At 37.3% G+C, this 19,911-nt stretch overlaps 1 protein-coding gene across 1 annotated transcript in view; it reads right to left on the bottom strand.

Annotated features, from left to right (window-relative positions):
• The window catches only part of LOC104589945 (tRNA synthetase class I (I, L, M and V) family protein), a 78,863-nt gene that overhangs the window by 38,252 nt on the left and 20,700 nt on the right, over positions 1-19,911 (bottom strand). Inside the window, exons 9-11 of the mRNA XM_088896294.1 lie at positions 19,214-19,372; positions 13,340-13,429; positions 6,787-6,920 (exon numbers count right to left, since the gene is read on the bottom strand). Of these exons, the coding sequence (XP_088752420.1) occupies positions 6,787-6,920; positions 13,340-13,429; positions 19,214-19,372 (383 nt within the window). The remainder of the gene's footprint in view (positions 1-6,786; positions 6,921-13,339; positions 13,430-19,213; positions 19,373-19,911) is intronic.

Here is a 19,911-nt window from a genome sequence, read left to right as displayed (position 1 = left end):
ATTATTACATTCCAATGGCCTAGTCAAATTATTAATTTTTGTCTTCAACTAAACTCTTCACTGTATAAGTCCCCTCCACTGTCACAAAGTCTTCTTGGCATTCTTCTCCAACATTTTCCAACTCATCATAAAAGAGAAAAAAAGGTATGATTCCATTGATCAAAAAATGGTAGAATTCCACTAAGCATAACCAAATAAACACAGCACGACCCAAACAGAGAAAAGGAAAAAATATTTCCTTCAGGAGTGAAGCAGGACTTCTAAGTTTCAACCACCAAATAATTATCTAGGGATGATCATTTTTAGCCCAGCCAGGGGCTGGACCTGGCAGGGCCTACACATTCATATTTTATACATAAATATTATAAAATGACACATAACATATTATATACAATGTTTCATTTAATAGGGATATTATCTAAAACTCACCATGACTTTTCAAAACCTCTAGGGAGCCCCCTGCCAGTGAATTTTTATTATCCACAAACTGTCTTTCCATTAAATCACTGTTAGCAATCATTAACAGAAGTGGTGCACATAAGCATTTATATATTTTAAATGACCAAATTACCCCCGAAATGAGAGGAGTGCCAGGATGAGCAAATGGGATGAAACCAGGGAATATCGACACTGGTGGTGAGGCATCTTGGGAGTTCAGATCACTGGACTCCACAGCCATGCATCCGTCTTCTTTGCCTTCTTCCTCACTTGGAAGTGTCTTGACAAGAGAGAGATAGAGGGGGAGGTGAGAGATGATAGATATCAAAAAAGGGCATGAAGTTCTATTTGGTATTCAGATCTTCTTAGCAGGCATTCACCCAAGTAGATCCACCTATACCAGATTTTAACCTTTCGTGGGTAATTCCAACAATCCTCCTATCATTTTAATCAGCGTATAGGTCGGAAGACAACTTGTGGTGCTGACGGAGGTCAATTATCTCTTCATACTTTTTTTTCGTAACTATGGTTAAACACTTCAACTTCGATCTCTTTCAATTCTCAGATTACTCCAGCCCTTCTTCTTGGAAGTGACTATTCTTAAGGAGTTAATGGATTTGGCCATGAGACAGCATTCTAGATTGTTAAATCAGTTGGGGATGATAGCATTTGTCAGTGTATTGCATAAGAGGGATTGACATTTGCAAAGAAGAGAGGGTCTAAGAAACAGAGTAAAGCTTCAAAGTGCAACATGGAACAAGAGAATGATTTGGGTCATAACATGAATATTTGTGGTGATAATGTAGAGAGAAAAACCAACAATGGGACAATCAGTTCTTGGTCAATATCCATTTCAATGGCTCAAGATTCATGAGATATGTGCCCCGTTCATTGGTCGGATTCCTAAGGAAACAAAAGAGTATATCTTACCTAAAATTGCTAAGAGAGACTTATGGCATTTTGCAAACCTGCATGCAAAGTGCAACCTCCTCGAAAGTTGGAGCTCAGCATGTAGTTTATGAGTTACCAGTTACATGCCCTGTCTCTACAACTATCAAGCACAGAAAAATGCAGGGAAGAGACTGATGGGCTGATGGGAATCAACTTAAGGTGTATCAAAAGAGTCCTATGCTTATTTGGCATCATTATGATGACATGGAGCCCACATGGGAGCTGGGTTAGCAAGAGATCCACTTGAGAATATTCTAGAGTCTTATAATCCACCTTAAGATGCTTTTTGTGGGGTTGAGTCTACTGCTGGACGGAACTTATTTGGATTTTTGATATTTCTTGATAGAAAGGGTATTTTTGTATTTTTGCAAGTTTAGGGGTTATGTTTAGGTACAAGTCGTAGTCTAGTAATTTCCCTTTGTTTGGCTTTATGTTTGTAAATGTTTGGGATGGGTTTAGTTTAATCTAGCTTTTTTTTGTAAGTAGCTTGTTGAGCAACCTAACTTGGAGGACAAGTTTCTTCCTTTTGAAATTTTTTTCTTATTAAGCTTGTAAGGCTCATTTGAAGAACAATTTTGGCTAATGAACAAAGAAAGTTTCCCTACAGAATTTGGTGCGATTGCCAAGTTGGGGGTTTGATTGCCTTCACCCTTAGGTGTGATTGCCTATCGTTTTCATCTTATTTCCATTCTCTTCTCTTCTTTCTCTGTTAGTTCTTTGTTTGTGCTACACATCTAGACCTTGGTTGGTTACAAGAATAGTGCAGAATCACAAAGATCCTGCATCAGTATCCTTAGAAGAACGGGATGGACCATTGGACTACAAACTTCTATGGTCCCTACTTTTCTTATAGAAGGCGATTGCCTTGAAAAGATAGTGGAGTTGGAGAACAGAACTAGAAACCAAGTTAAATTTGTATCAAGAAATAACATTGTTGTGAGTGAAATTGGTCAAAGGCTGAAAAATTTGTTCCTTGATGCAGAACCAAGGAAAGATGGTATCGTATTACTATTGTATATTATCGCAAAGGGAGCACAAGCAACATCCTACCAATCTCTTACAGAGCAACAAAGCAGAAGTCATTGATCTCTTAAGGAAAAGTCATTTGCACAAGGTTTATAGTCGGTTGTCTATCTATTGAGTAGCCATTCAACACTCTATTTTTGTATTTTTGTATTTTTTGCTATTTTTGGAAACACAGATTGTGCTCAAGGTATTTTGTAGTGGGGTCTTAAGCTAATTGCTTTTTAGTTGTTTTTCAATCTCTCGGTGATCTAATCAATGTGAGTTGCTTCATGGTCTCTATCAGCTAATCCCTTGGGCGTTCAGACCACTGAACTCAACGGCTATGCATCTGTCTTCTTTCCCTTCTTCCTCACTTGGAAGTGTCTTGACAAGAGAAAGGGGCCACTTCTAGTTCAGTTATTGGGAGGAAAAAGATGATGGGTAGTGCTTCTCCCAACATCTTGAGCTCCAACAAATATACTGATATTTGGAGGGGTATTATGGGACATTTGATAAAAAAAAGTTTATAATTTAACAGTAAATCACTGACAAGATGCCCTCTGGAGGTTCTGAACATGGTGAGTTTAAGAGAAGCAAAAATGTCATACTAAGTTTTAGAAAATATCCCCATTTAATACAAATATAGCTTCACTTTTAGACAATATTATATGTCATTTAAAACAAAACATTTAATACTTCACATTTATAGACATAAGCCCAAAACCTGGCCTGGCCCATGATCACCCCTATAATATCCATGAATCACAAGTAATTCCACAATGAACTTTTTGTAGCTAAGTAATCTCTCTGGTTTTAACCATGAAGTACTGCTTGTAATTCAGTTTCCATTGACTTCTTGGGCAATCAGACCTTAACAAATGATCAGTACCTCATGATTACTAAATACTCCACAACTATTGTACTTCCTTGGTTGCCCAAACTGCACCCATCAAAGTTCCGTTTTATAAGGCATTCTCAAAATTGAATAACTAGCAACATATTGATTTTGTACACTTTTAGTCAGGCACATGGTTTGCAATCATAATTTTCAAGGCACCAAGGCAAGCGACAGGGGGGCGCCTAGGCGATGGATCTTTTTAAGTAAAAACATGTATCCTAGAGTAGTTCCCTAGGTTCCACAATCATGTTTCCTTAATAAATATACATACTTTTCATAAGAAAAGTATAAACTTTATGTTAAAGTAAAGAAAATCAACATACTCCAACATATTATTGAGAAGAAAAAGAAGAAAGAAAAGAAAATTAAAAAAATATAGGGGTTCAGGAAGAAGAAGAAGAAATTAGTATATAAACACACAAAATTAGTAAAGAAAAAGAAGAAAATGTGTTGATTGGGAAACATTTTATGTTCTTCCTTACTTATTGGTTCAGGTTTTGAAGCCTTTGAGGGTTAATACAGCATTTAGCTATGTTTGTGTTGATTAAACCCTAACAAATAAGAAAATAATAAAAAGATATTAGTATATAAACACACAAAATCAATATTTTAGTTTAAAAATGTCTATTTTATAATTATAACCTCAAAAATTAAGAATGTAAAAGTTTTTTATGACATGCTATAGAAAACTACTTGGTGATTAGGCAAGGCGATCCTCCAAGGGCGCCTCGTCGCCTAGGCGTCGCCTTGACAACTATGTTTGCAATATCGCAAATTTTCCCCAAAATATCCCCATTTTTCTAGGTAATGAGATGAAATTTTCCATGAATCCTTTGTTCCTAAGGTTGTGTTTGGTTTGAAGGAAAAAAATAGGGAAAGGAAGGGAAGGTTTGTAAAGGTTTCCCTACCTTTCCCTTCCTTTTCCTACCTTTTCCTTCAAACCAAACATAGCCTAATATCTCTGATGCTTTACCAATATGTCAACGATATTTCAGGTATTGGAAATCTATATATTTAAAGTTTAAAAGCTTAGAATATTTAAAAATAATCAATATCGCATTAAAATCATCATAATTTTTAATAATATTTTTTGATAAGTAAAGAGAATTTTATTAATAAAGCAAACAAGTAACTTTTACAATGAGACTTTCCAAAGAGGTGCAAGATGAAGCCTCAAATACAAGTCAGATTACAAATGTGCCAAAAACAAGTGCTCCTTATGCACCCCTTGGTTAGCTAAATAATCAACTATCCCATTTTGGATAATCAGCTTACCATTTTGATATGATACACTTACTAAGTCACTATATTCAAAAGAAAAAGGAAAAGACTAAAAGGGAGACAGAAAAACATGGATAAAAGACTAAAAGGGAGACAAAGAGAAAGATACCTACTAAAGTCTCTTAATTTTCTCCTATTTGATTTATATAGTTCTTTGATATGGTTTTCTGAACCTTAAATGTGCAATTATACTTCTTCTAAGATTCCTTGAATGTTTATTATCTAATTCCATATTTCTGAAAAAATTTCAAGATATCTTAGATTTTCTAAATATCTTAGCGAAACTAGTGAAGAGGCACTACAGAGGTGTACGCCTTAGGTGCAAGAGGCGTACAACTTATACGCCTTTTTCATGAGGCATGCTAGAAGGGAAAAAAAAAGAAAGGGAAGGGAAAGAAAAAGAAAGAAAGAAAAAAAAAGGGAAAAGAAAGAAAAGAAAAGGCAAGGGAAGGGAAAAGAAAGTGGGCCGGGGGACTTCGCCCCCCAGGCCCCCAACCCCTTTTCAATGCAGCCCAATTTGGTTTTTTTGTTCTAGGGGGGTCTTGCTCTGCTCCGGCTCACTCACCTCCGCTTCGACAAGAACACCCCTTTCAGCTAGTGTTATGTATCTTCATTCTTCTTAATATAAAAGATTTTTATTAAAAAATAAAGAAAAATGAGACCCCCCTTCCACCTCTTCCTCCTCCCCCTCCTTCCTCCTCATCGCCCTCCTCTTAAGGAAGCTTACGCCTCCTTGTGTTTGGGAGGCTTACACCTCATGCCTCTCTAGGTAGTGGAACACCTCACATCACGCCTCGGCATTTTAAAACATTGGGCAAAATTAATATCGAAATTATGAACCATGGTTAAGCATCCTAGAAACTTCAGGATAGTAGGTTCTTTTTAGTATGTAAATGTGACAAGTCTATATAAATCAAAAAGTTAAATGGGACAGAGCCCCTTTACAACAGAATACCACTAAGGTTATGCTCTCATTCACAACAAAAAAATGTGAAATTTTCAAGCATACAAATTGCACTAGAATCGATGCCTAAAAATAGCCTATATATTCTACCTTCCCAAAGAAAGCGATCATATTATATTTATTGTTTTCAGGCATTCTGTTGTTTCTGACTCTATAGAGGCTGCAACAAATGGGAAATGGAATCGGATTACATAGAATGGTTCCTTGTTTGTTGTAGCCATTCACTAGCTGGGAATCTGCCAACATAGCCAAAACACTTGGGACAACTTGGTTTCTACTAAATAAAATAACAAAATGGTTCTAGACTTTTATAGGATAAGGCATTGCTGAATTGAATTGAGTTGATTCCAAGCCTCAGCTCACTAAGGATAATGAATGCTTCCTTGTTTGTTGTAGCCTTTCACAAGCTGGAAATCTGCCAACGCAACCAAAATACTTGAGAGATCATAGTGGAGGGTCATAACCTCAAAGAATCTTTAATTGGAGAAATATAAATCAACTCCTTTAGATGTACGTACAAGAGTTTGGCCCCTGTCATACTCACAGGTTCTCCTAACTTGCAATCAGATTGATTTCTTAGTCCTTAAGTTCATCAACTCTTCCTTTCTCAGGAATGAGAGCTATGTTGGGTGCTCTATACTTCTTTAAAATAATTAATCATGTGCAATTCCTTTAGGGCATCTAAGGTCCCTCCACTATGATCTCCCAACACCTATTATAGAAATTGAACCACCAAGCCCCAGTGACCTATCCCCATAATTCCCCATCTTTTAAATCATGTACTTTCATCAAAAGGATTTAAACAAATCACCTAATCAACATACGAGCTCTCACATCAACCCCTGCAAACAAAGGACTGTAGCAACATGCTTCAAGCAGAAGTCTTTTTGCAAGATTGAAGTTTCCCTTCCCCGATATGATTTCTAAATCATATCGGAATAAAGAGCTCTCAAGACAGGCATGGGTCCCGCTTTGAAGAGTTCATACAACATAGGAATTTCTGTAAAAAGAAATATAGGAGAATAAAACATTCACTGGTGGATAATCAGTGGGCTAACATAGAGATATTCTAAATATAATTTAGGGGAAAATATATTTAGCAAATAGAGAGCAGCATTTCACAATCTGGGAGATAGCTTATGTTCAGGCCTAAACAAACAAAACTAAAAAAATAACAAGTAAAAAAGCTCAGCTATGAAAACCATTTCCAAACAAGAGTTTTTTTCATTATTAAAGAAGAGAAACTAACCAGCCACGAGTTTGATCAAGCCCCTCAGCCACAAAATGCCCAGGAAAATTATTTTCAAATAGCTCAACATTCTCAAATGGATAATGGATATATGCATACGGCATGGATCCACTCTCAAACCAGCAATCAAAAACCTGTGAAGTAAAGCATCCATAAAGTGAAAACTATGCAAAAAGAGAAGCCAACTGTTCAAAAAGTGGGAAAGCAGGACACTCTGTGACAACAAATTGTAAATTTACACGTTCATGTGATACAAATGCACCTAAAAACTCAGGATGTTCTCAGATAAAGCTAGGAGTGAAAATGGATTGGATTTATTCTGATACAAATACAAACTCAATTCTTTTAAGTTTGATTTGGATGTACATTTAGCCATAACCAGTAAAATTCTCATACTGCTTCATTTGATCTGCTGCTAGTGTGTATATTTTAGTACTAAAATTCTTTAAAATTAAATTGGATTTGGGATTTAGATAGACTTTTTATTTATGGTACATATTTTTATTGATGCTTAATTTTATAAATTTATGCCCATATCTTAATCGAACAGATATCATGAGAGAAAAAAGAATCAAATTTGAATATATGTTTCACATATCAGAATACAATCTAATCCATTTGTAGTCCAACATAAAGCATGGTATATGTTTTAACCATGCAGCAGAGAGAGTAAATAGAACCATGCTATATGCAAAAATTTGAATGCATAGAGCCAACATGGAATTTTTAGAAAACTAAAAGTGATGGCACATTGAGGAAAGGATTAAAGGGATATGTTTATTTCAAAATCTGTGGTGCCTTTCGGATGGTCTTTCTATCCATTTTGGTAAAGACAAAATTCTAGATAAAAGGTCCATTATTCTCCTTAGATGAATAATTCTCTCCACTTGAACAGACAATCTACTAAAGGTAACTCATCCATAGGCTACTGAATGCTTCTTTACTTGAATGTACAAGTCATAAAGGCAAAAGAACAGCATCACGTAGTTGTAAACAAAGATGTTTGTACAGAAAGTGATGGCACATTGAGGAAAGGATTAAAGGGATATGTTTATTTCAAAATCTGTGGTGCCTTTCGGATGGTCTTTCTATCCATTTTGGTAAACACAAAATTCTAGATAAAAGGTCCATTATTCTCCTTAGATGAATAATTCTCTCCACTTGAACAGACAATCTATTAAAGGTAACTCATCCATAGGTTACTGAATGCTTCTTTACTTGAATGTACAAGTCATAAAGGCAAAAGAACAGCATCACGTACTTATAAGAACACTTACTACCCCCCCCCCCCCAACCCCAGCCAGGAGAAGAACATTTTTTGATAACTGAAAGATAATTTTACTATCAAAAGATGAGGACAGTTACAAGCGACCCAAAAAGAGGCATGAGGTGCGACCTCCCTTAAAGTGTGAAGAGGAAATCAAAGTAGCCCAGTACAGACGTTCCCCAATGGCCCCTTGTTTGACAAGATAATCAGACAAACCATTTGCTGACCTGCCCACCCAATGTAAGCTAATGTTCATTTTCCTCATTAATAAGCTAGCTTGCTTTAGGACGTCCCTGTAGCACCAAATGATGGAATCTGAATCTGTTAACCATCCCACATCAACTTTAGAATCTCCTTCAATTAGTAGATTCCCCACACCAAGTTGACTTTTAACCTGAATACCATGTAAAGCTGCTAGTAAATCAGCCCTATTAGAGTTTCCTATTACCACTAGGCCAGAGTATAAGGCTAAAATGCTGCTGTCCTTGTCTCTCAGCACCCCTCCTATACCAGAAGGGCCAGGGTTGCCCTAACTACTTCTATCAAAATTCAGCTTTACGCATCCTCAAGAAGGAGTCCACACACACTACAGTAACCCTTTCCTTCTTGGAAGAGCTATGTACCATAGCTGACCAATTCCTCCAAAGATCATCAAAGGAAAACAATTGGAATGATTTCATAGTTCTTAACTGATGAATCGCCCTTGTCAATATGCATTCCTTGACATTTAGGAGGCTTTATTCCTTTTGTTGGAAAATTCTTGTACTCCTTTCTTCCCAAATTGTCCAAAGTGTGGCTGCAATAATACATTTCAACATAACTCTCCCTCTATTTGTGGGACACACAAAAGCTGATGGATCAAACAACAGATTTACATCTCCAGGAAGGTTCCACTTGCAACCAAAAATCAAATCCGAAATAGCTATAACAAATGCACAGGAAATTATTAAGAGGCAAGGATTAAAATTTTGTAACATATTGGGGTGTATCAGCTGATACATATTGTATCAGTGACCCTCCATTATGCACCAATAGTGAGTGTTTCAGGGTTCGACCTATTTCAAGGGGTAGACAGGCCTTAAACCGACCCCCCAAACCAGTTTGGAAAAAAAAAAAAAACTAAAAAAGAAAGAAGAGGCAGCCAAAGATGCAGACCGATGTGCCCCATTGGGTGTACCGGCCTATATCGATATTTAGAACCTTGGTAGGTGGAAGCAGTCCTCACCATTAGCTTTGCAAAAAATACACCAATCAGGGGACAAACACATGAAAGGCATTTTCTTCTGCAACTAGTCCAAAGTATTTATTTTTCCATAAAACACCTCCTAGAAAAACACAACAATTTTAGGGGGAAAAAGCCTCGTCCAAATCTCCTTAAAAGGAAAAGCCCACAATATAAAGAAAGAACAAAAGGACTTAAAAAAGGAGGCACAACTAAAGGAACCTTTTTGATGGGGGGACCAAATCCTCTTGTTCAGTTTGTAAGGACCCAAGCAGACATTACAAAGAACAAGAAGGAGATTTGAAACGCAATCAAGTTCATTATCCCCTAAACCACTACAAAAACCAAAGCTCCACCTTGAGGATAGAGAGGGAATAGGAGAGGGAGAAAATTAGAAACAATCTTATACTTGAACAAGGAGATGAAATAAAGCGAGTGAAAAAGGTCCTTGACAGCTGAATTACCCACCCAAGCATCTTCCCAAAAAGAAACAGAATTCCTAGAACCAACATCATACCTAACGGAGTTAAGAAATTGAGGAAGAATATTGTGAACTTCTTTATAAGGAGTAGCCAAGGTAGCCCAACATGATACAGCAGCATCCTAGCCATTCTCCAAGCAACCATGAATACTAGCTATCACCTTATGCCACAACCTCTCTCTTTCCAAAAGCCATCTCCATGACTACTCCCCCTTCCCCAACAAAGCTACATTCTTAAGAACCAAATTTCTTATCTTCAAACCACCTTCATTACTCTTGCACACTATCTCCGACCCAGTGTTTTAAAAGGCATGGGAGGTGTATGCCTGGAGGCACGCCTCCAGGCAAGGCTCACCAAAAACACCCTAAGGCGTATGCTAGAGGCACTGACACCTCGAAAGCGTACGCCTCATGCACTTTATTCATCTTAATACAAAAGATTTTTATTAAAAATAAAGAAAAATGAGATTCCCCCTTCCTCCTTATTCCTCATAACCCCCCCCCCCAATCTCTTAAGGAGGCTTATGCCTATTGTGTTCTGAACTACTCTTCATGCCTCTAGGTAGAGGAACGCCTCGCATCACGCCTCCGCATTTTAAAACATTGCTCTAACCTTATTAAGTAATCCCTTTTCTCTTCCTCCAGCTCCCAATTAAAGTTCCTCATTAATTTCTCCAACTTCTTAGCCTCCCTAGAGGGGAACCTAAACACCAAGGTAATAAACCAACAAGTTAGCTAGAGTGGCTCTTATCAAGGTTACTCTACCCCCTAGAGAAATATAACTCTTTTTCCATAACGCCAGCCTTTTGTCAAACCTATCAAACATTGAAGTCCAAATGAGACTCTCCTTTGGGTTAGCACCCAGAGGGAGACCTAGATAGGATAATGGCCAAGAAGCAATGGGACATTTCAAACACTCTACCATAGACTCAATAGCCCTTTCATCATATTTATACCCACCACATAGCTCTTATCCAAGTTTATTTTCAAATTGAAAATGCTTTATATGTTTGATTTTATTTTTAAATTTTCATTTGAATATGCTTTCCATGTTATGTTTATGTATTTTATTTTTAGATAATAGGTTTTTTAAACCATTAATTTTAAAATTTAAGTTTATACTTCTTATTAATATTATGTTTAATATCTTTTTGCTTTTTTTTTGAAATTTTTGGCATTTTTTTCTGAATTTTCTAACCATTTTATTTTTTTAGTAATTTTTTGTATTTTTGCGCCTTGCTTTAAAAAGGTGTGCGCCTCGCCTTGCGCCTCTCACCTCAAGCATAAATTGGCCCTTGCACCTTGTGCTTTTAAAACACAGGACGTGTTATTCAAGGGACTCCTTAGTATTGACTTGAAATGATCCACAAACCGCCTAGCTATTTCATCATTATTTGTGACTTCTTCATAATCAAACTCTAACTTAGCAACAAAATTCTTTCTCCTCCTCCCACTAGCCAAGGCATAAAAGTACTTAATATTCCCACCCACATTCTTGATCCATTTAGGTCTTGACTTCAACCTCCAAGGGATCTCCATTAAAAGTACTTCTTCTGAATCCTTCTTGAGTTTTCTTCCATCTTTCTTTCTCTCATTCATTGTCCTTGGGGACTTTTTGTATCTAGCTACTCCTCTTGATCTCCACACACTTCTCACGCATCTTTTATCTAGCCTGCTAACTTGGTTTCCTACAACACTATTATATCAAGCTTCTCTCTTCTCAGAAGATCCTTAACTACCCTTCTTTCCCATATACTCCCCAAACCTCTCACATTCCAACTGATAATCTTCATTGAATTACAAGCTATCAGTAGACCCCTCTTTAAACCTGATAGTTCCTTATTTGGGAGCCTTTTTTTCTCTCCCAACCACTTAACTCAATATCTCCCACAATATCAGAAATTAATCTCTCCACCTCTAACCAATTTTTTTTTTGATTTTCTTTCTCTCCTCATTCTCTTTAACAGACTCTCCAACTTCTGCTACCTCCTCACTATTCTGAGTGCTTGTAGACTGTCCTTTCCTTTTTGGAGTTGCTCTTGTTCCTTATTGCTCATCCTATCTAAAACCTTGCTCTCCTCCAAGGGAAGATAACTATTGTCTATGAGACCTACTATTGTATTGTTGGATTTTCCTTGTAGAATCACAACATTTTTCTAATTTAAAGAGCTCTCAGACTCAGATTCAATCGGATGGTCAAACTAGTAAAGGAGAATGCTTTCAGGATCCTTTTTTTTTACTATTTCACAGACTAAACAACTAAAGTGCCAGCTATGTGAGCTTTCACGTTTAAATCTTATCTGGATATAAAAACATTGCAACCTACTATCATAGTTGTCAAGACAACGCCTAGGCACCCTTTGAGGCTCGCCTCACCTAATCACCAAGCAGTTTTGTACTTTCTATTATAAAATACTTCTTTATTTTTTTTTTTGACATTATAATTATAGAATAGACATCATTAAAATAAAATATTCATTTTGTGTGTTTATATACTAATTTCTTTTTATTACTTTCTTATTTGTTAGGGTTTAATCAACACAAACACCTCTAAATGCTGTATTGAACCCTCAAAGATTTCAAAACCTGAACCAATGAGTAAGGAAGAACTTAAAATTTTGTCTAATCAACACATTTTCAACATGAACTCTATATCAAAAATAAGGGTTCAGCCCCTATATTTTTTAAATTTTCTTTTCCTCCTTTTTCTTCTCATGAATATGTTACTTTTCTATACTTCAATATGAACTCTATACTTTACTGATGAAACTTATAAATAATTATTAAGGAAATATGGTTATGGTACCTAGGGAATTACCTTATGATCTATGTTTTATACAGAAAAAAATCCATCGCCTAGATGGGCGCCTAGGCGACTAGACAACAAGGTGCCCCACTGTCGCCTAGCCTCGCCTTGGTACCTTTAAGAACCATGCCTACTATATGAGAAAACTCAAGCTGCCCAACCAAATGATAAATGTGTATTGCAAAGACAAGCTGATCACGCATCAGGCTACATTGGGTTCTAGAATCAGAACCATACAACAAGCAACATTTCTGTAACATAAAAACATGACAATATTAAAGTATCCACCTTGAACCAAGTGTGACTATGTGAGATTGGTTTACACGCGTCTCAAACCGCAGTCCCATGCCCGGATAAAGGAGGGATGTGTCAGGTTGGCAGACAGCACTAAAATGTTTGCCAACCTCTCATTGTCATGTATCCCAATTTGTCTTTTTGTGCAATATGGCACTGAACAAAACAGAATGGAAAAAGAGGATCCATGTGGTCAACCCCCATAGAGTTGGCACAAGGCTTAATGATGATGATCCACCTTGAACCAAGTTCTAGTGAGAAAACTACTAGTACAAATGGATTTGATACTTTAGACTGCAGATTTTCATATATACAAGAAAATTACTACAATTATATGGCCAAATAGCATATATGCTCTTCCGTTTCTACTAAAAGCATATTTTAGAAGCATTAAAATTACAATCAAAAAGATACATACAATAGGCTAATATGATCATAGCACCAGATTGTATGTACAAAGCGCAGAGATAGTATTACACTTACATCATCAACACGGCGAAGAACACCAAATTCAGGACCACGACTGGAAGGAATGGTGATATGGTCAATCTTGTGCCGATGCAGGTCAGTCACCTATGCACCAGAAGAAAGTAGAATGACAAAAAGAATATCAGTATAAATAGAGATAAAAAAATTAAGCAACATAATGTTTTATATAAATCAGAAGGAATCTCCAAAAACATTCTTCACTAATGCAGGAGAATTTTTAAATCACTTTTGTTCCATAAGTGGACAAAAAAACTAGCAGAAATTATGCTGAAAAATGTATTTCAGAATGTAAATAATCACTTCTGCCATATTACTTGTAGCCACATCTAAGTCCTAAAGCTAAAGGCTTCTCAAAGACATTCTCAAGAGACTGTAAGAGATCCATCACTAGCAAAATTTCACCGATGCTAATCCCCCCTTCTTAGCCCATGATTCCCAAGAGATCCCTGAAGGGTGACCCATCACCATTTGTTAAATGGTTCTATTCTTGTAATTGCTAGAGCATAAAGGGAAGGGTATTTATCCTTTGAGGGTAGATCCCCCAACCATAGGTCTTCCCAAAATTCTCCTTTCTTCCAGAGGAGACATCAACACTTAAGGTAAGAAGGTTGACATGCATGCAACAGACTTCCAAGGACATTCCAAAGTGGATGTAGCATTTAAATAAGCATCCCAGCCTATAAGAAAGACCAAGAATGTTTTTAATAACAGCTACCATAATTTGTCTATATCTGAAGGGAACCTCCAAAGCCACTTGCCTGACAATAAAGAATTCCTCAAAACCAATCTCCCTGGTCCTAAACCCTCTTCTTCCTTGTTTCTGTCCCACAATATTCCAACTTATCAAACAGTTTCTTGGGTTCACCCAGCTCTAATTGAAATCTCGTCGTTATGTTTCAGACCCATTTACTATCCACATCCTATAATTTGATCGAATGGATAAGCACTAGATCTTGATATGTTCTTATGGAGTGCTTATTCATAAGCCTCTTTCTAGCACTTTCCAAACCTCTAATGTGCCAATTGACTATGCTCATAATCAATTTTTAAGTTTACCCCCTTCTTAATCATCTGTCCTATTTTTTTCCCTGCCTACTAGCCCTCTCCCACTCTCTTGCTTCACATAGGAAATGTTGCACTTAAAGTTCTCTACCTCATTTTGCTTCTTTCTTCTCATGTTTGCCTCACCCCCTTCTTTCCCTTCAAGTTCAAGAATATAACTTTGTTTCATGCAAAGTGCAACCCCATTTGATTTGCAAAGACTTGAAGAGGGTCTAAAGATTAGAAGTCCTTTACATGGTTATAGGTTTGGTTTGGTGAGGGTTTCAACTGAATTATCAATACAACAGTCATTACTCCTAATCCCCTCATTAGTCAACCTCTAAATTTTCTACCTCCAACAATTCCTCAAGTAACTTCTGAACAACTCTCCACACCCTTTCTCCTTCCTCTTATTCCCAAGCACTACACTCCTCCATCTCATCCCTTATGTTTCTTCTGTAAAGTTCATCTCTTATGTTTGTTTCAGAAACAAACAAACTGTCATTTCAATATCTAGGCAGCAAAGAGGTTGTATACCTAGAGTAACTGCAAGATCCAACAGCTGTGAGCAAGGCAAACAAAGATAGACAGGGTTGAGATTACCTTGAAGAGAACGAGTATCAAAAGGATAAGGGATTGGGCTCACTGTCAATTCTGAAAGTAAGTGCCCTTAGACTGGACAAGGTTGAGCCTCCTTCAATATCTTTTCCAGGAACTCTTCTAAATCTCAATTCCTGTCATTTCATCTCCTTTCTTTTGTCTTCCACCTCTAACACTGAGTAGTGATGACTTTTCCATTCATGTACACCCTGTGGTAGGTCTCTTGCCTCTACAATTGTGATCTCCAGGGTTTATTCCCCTAACTAGACACCCTGGCACTCTCTTCTCCATATATTAATACTTGTTCTCCTGTCCCTACCCTCACCTTCCTCTTGTACCTCCCTTGTAAACAGTATCTCCATACCAAGTGAGTCTTATGCTTTGTCCACCTCACTTTGCTACACCATATCTACATTTTCAATACTAGATGTCTCATCCAAGCAGAAGTCTTCATAATTGATCCATCAGGCATCTCCACCATCGTCTTCTCCTCCCTTGCACAATTAGTGTGGGTTAGGTTTACCTACATGCTACAATGTGGTGGATGGTAGTGGCCTCCATTGGAGGATCAATTTGCCACTATTTACTGTCATATGTCAAGCTCTTCTGGATGAAGAAGGTAGACAGTGACAACTGTCTAATAAGTTATTGACAACTTCTTTATCACCAGCATGTGATCACTTAGAATGTCACATACCTCTAGTCTAACCAACCCCATCTTGTTAACTTCAATCGTTTTGGCCAGCTAACCTTCAACCTGAAACCCATAGTTTTCAAGGTGCCAAGGCTAGGCTAGGCGAGCACGGAGCACCTAGGCACCTAGGTGATGGAACCCATTGTTCTTGATGAGAACAATTACTAAAACAAAAGAAGAAAAGTAAGGGGCGGAGCCCCTGTTCTAGACCCAGAAAAGCTGGTGAAAAAATATTAAAATAAAAGAAAAATATGAAGCAGAAAAGAAAGGGATCCGCCCCTGTTTCAGACACCAATGATGAGAACAAAAAAAAAAGCTGAAAAATGCAAGAAGTTAAGAACAAAGAAGGGGGCGGAGCCCCTGTTCAAGACCCAGAAAAGATGGTGAAAAAATAAATAAAATAAAAGAAGAAAATAGTGAAATGGTGAATAAAAGAAGGGGCAGAGCCCCTATTTTTTGTTCCAGAAGTAGAAGATGAAGAGAAGAGGAGGAGGAAAGAAGGGGCGGAGCCCCTGTTTTTGTTCCAAAATAAAAAAAGGAGGGGGAGCCCCTGTTTTTGCTCAACAAAAGAAAAAGAAGAAGGGGCAGAGCCCCTGTTTTTTATTCCAGAAGTAGAAGACAAAGAGAAGAGGAGGACGAAAGAAGGGGCGGAGCCCCTGTTTTTTGTTCCAGAAGGAGGAGGAGAAGAAGAAGATGAAAGCATACCTTGTATGTGATTGATTTCCCTTTGTTCTTCAGAGGCATACAACTTGGAACCTTGACAAGGATATCTCTCGAACTCTCTTCGTATATCATATCTCCCAATTAAGAAGATTAGAAATTAATAAAAACTTATTATAATATGAAAAAAATAAAAATAATGATTCGGTGCATCAGGTCTATACTTATATTATAAACTTATAATATAAAAAGAATATTCAAACAGGTAACAGGAAAAAGGTTATATACAATCACTTGAGACCATATGGCGTTTGGGCGAGGCGAGCCCCAAAAAGCGCCTACACGCCTAGGCGTCGCCTTGACAACCCTTCATCTCCTTCCTCCGACACCCAGTTGCAAATGAATATCAAATGGCTCTCCTTATCCTCATCCTTTTCACGTAACTTGCCCCTTATATACATACCCTAATGATGCCCTAAGATTGATCAGATGACTTATTATAAATCTTGCATAGCTCAGCCCTTGCATTTCCTCAATGTGTTCCTTTTATTGGTTGAGGCTTTTTTAACCCCAAAAATTATTCCCAGTGGAAGGGTGGTTGCTGTTACATTTTATTAATGAAGCACAGAGATAAACCTAGAAGGGAGGACTTAAATGCCTCTCCCCTCAAGAAAAGCTATACAAGAGGTCAATCAATTCGCAATAATACATAAAATCAAAAACCATCTGATTGAGCCTGCACACAAAAGAAGAAAGATCATGTGGTTGAGGCTGATTGTGTTTGGGGAACATGTTTCACTCCTAAAGTACAAGCCTTTATATGCAGATTTACCTTGACAAGGTCCTCAGAATGAAAATAAATTCAGCCCAAATCCCAACTATTTGTGCTCTATCAAGAGAAAGGTTTTCTGTCAACTTATAACTTATCAGATCATTTCTTACCACTTAACAGACCATGTTGTCTTTGCTCCTTCCCTTGCTCTTTTAGAGCCATCTACTTGCACCATGCCACCCCTCAGTGGTGGTCAATACACATGACTAAACCAAATTATCTCAGTCAACATGTGCAACAAGAAGGAAAAACCAGTCAATCATATATTCCTTGACTGTCCAAATACTTCTTCCTTAATCCATGTGGAATTTCTCCTTTCTCTGTTGGTGCACTACAGCACCTTCCATGCTGTGTTTTCTTCTTCGTTGGATTGTTCTATAAGAATTGGGGGAGCAAATTTATGGAACATAGTTTCTGCCCATCTTGGAGCAATGTGGAAAGAACAAAACTTGGAAGATCTTTTAAAGAATACAAAGGCCTTTCATTTGAATATAAGGAAAATGCTCCAGCCATCTCATGGACCAGGCTAAGGCTTAGGCTTTGTCTGCATTTAGAGACTTCAGAGAAGGAATTTTGTCTTCAAGTGCCCTGTGTTGTGGGTATTGAGAGTGGTAAATTGCAATGCATTTGGGTGCTATTTTTAGCCTCACCCCCATCTATTGTATATATTACAAATAAATTGATATACATATGGATGTAATATATAAATATAATAATAATAATAGTGCAAATCAGGGTAAACTTAGGATTGGAGATCAAGAGATAACTCAAAGTGACCTACCTTTTCTAATACCTTAGTTTGACAAGACAATTCAAAACCAAGAGGAGATTGAGGAGGATGTCACCCATAGAATTAGAGCAACATGGGCAAGATGGAGGGGTGCATTTGAAGCTTTATATGACAAGACGAATACCACTTAGAATAAAAGGAAATTTCTACAAAACAGTTGTAAAGTCAGCTATGCTGTATGGAGCAAAGTGTTGGGCAGTCAAGAAGCAACATACCCAAAAAATAAGTGTGGCAGAAATGCATATGCTGCAATTGGTGAGTGAAAAAAAAAAAAAAAAAAGATAGGATCAGAAATTCAGTCAAAGGTGATAAAATGAGAAAGTAGACTTAGATTGTTTGGTCATGTGCATAAAAGACCACCAACAGCACCTGTAAGGAGTGATTCCGATGCAGTAGGACTGGAACAAACTAACACAACACAGAAAGAGAGAAAAGAAGGGGTAGAGAGAGAAAAGAGAGAGAAATCCCAAGGAATCACTCCAAGGGGTCCTAGAATCACTCTAGGGTTTGTAGGAATCACTCCATACAGAAAGAGAGCTCTAAAGAAATCTTCATTCATTCATTAGCTTCAGAAAGAAGAGAATACATCTATTTATAAAGCGACTTTGTGACCCGAAATACCGTTTACCATGATTACAAAAATGTCACTCCTTGTCTTGTGCACCAAGAAACACAATAACTTTCCACCCTAATGTAAATAAAAAAAAAAAAAAAATTGAAAGACAAGCCCCAGTAAACTAGAGAAAGAAGATGTTATAGCCCAGGCCCCACACAGGACTAGTTAAAATGACGAAAATACCCATACTGCCCAAATATACAAAAATACAAAAAAATTAAGAAATTTCCAAATTTGATTCTTCAGCTCCTGCATTAGATTCGTTGCAAGTTGAAGAAGCTAGAGGACTAGGGGTAGACCAAAAAGGACTTGGGTAGTAGTAAAAATTGTTGAAGCACAAATTATTTAAAAAAGGATATGGATTTAAACAGAATGGAATGGTGAAACAGGAGTCATGTAGCTGACCCCTTATATTCAGGATAAAGCTTGGATGGATGTGGATGTGGATGTGGATGTGGATGTGGATGTGGATGTGGATATCATTAGATAGATTAACAAGTGAAAATGTATGTGTGTTGCATTTGGTTAATAGCAGAAAAGATAAGTGCTCTGCTTTATATATTAATAAACAATTTTTGTTTACATATAAGAATAAAAATAGAAGAAAATAATAAAAAAGCATAGCTATGCCAAACCTTAGCACCAGAAAGCTTTTCAAGTTTTGCAATGGAATCCATGACTATTTTTTCCTCTCCATCATCACTAATCCATACAGGAAGAGGGGTACCCCAAAATCTACTTCGGCTGACAGCCCAGTCTCTTGCATTTTCCAGCCAGTTGTGAAAACGTTTTTCCTGTAATATAATAAGAGAAAAACCTAAGTTAAGAATGCAGGGAAAAAAATCCAAAAAACAAATGCATTTATCTTCTCATCACTACGTACAAATATACAAGTTTACATACCTCCTTTTTCTAGGTAAACAAGAGTGTGCATGAAAAATGAAGAATTTATTAATGGAATAAACCACTGTTACAGAATACAATTGGAGAGGTACGAGCTGCAACCTCTTCAACCCAATAAGAACTAAAAAGGATTACAATTGAGCCCAATACAGATTTTCCCTATTTGCCCCTTGCTTGGCTAAACAACCAGCCATAGAATTGGCAGATCTCCCTACCCATTGTATTCTAACATCCAAATTCCTCGTCAAGCATTTGAATCTTTTAAGTTCATTTTTGAAGCACCAAACTGTAGTATCTGATTTTTGTAGCCACCCCACAACCACCTGAGAGTCACCTTCTATTAGTAGCTGCTCCACTCCTAGCTGTACAGAAAACTGTAGCCCTTGTAGTGCAGCTAATAATTCTGCCCTCATGGAGTCCCCCTTGTAGT

The sequence above is a fragment of the Nelumbo nucifera genome, chromosome 1 (genome assembly GCF_055504915.1).
Source record: "Nelumbo nucifera cultivar China Antique chromosome 1, China Antique-T2T, whole genome shotgun sequence".
Lineage (NCBI taxonomy): Eukaryota > Viridiplantae > Streptophyta > Magnoliopsida > Proteales > Nelumbonaceae > Nelumbo > Nelumbo nucifera.
The sequence above is the reverse complement of the archived record's forward strand: the minus strand, read 5'-3'. Positions and strand labels throughout refer to the sequence as shown.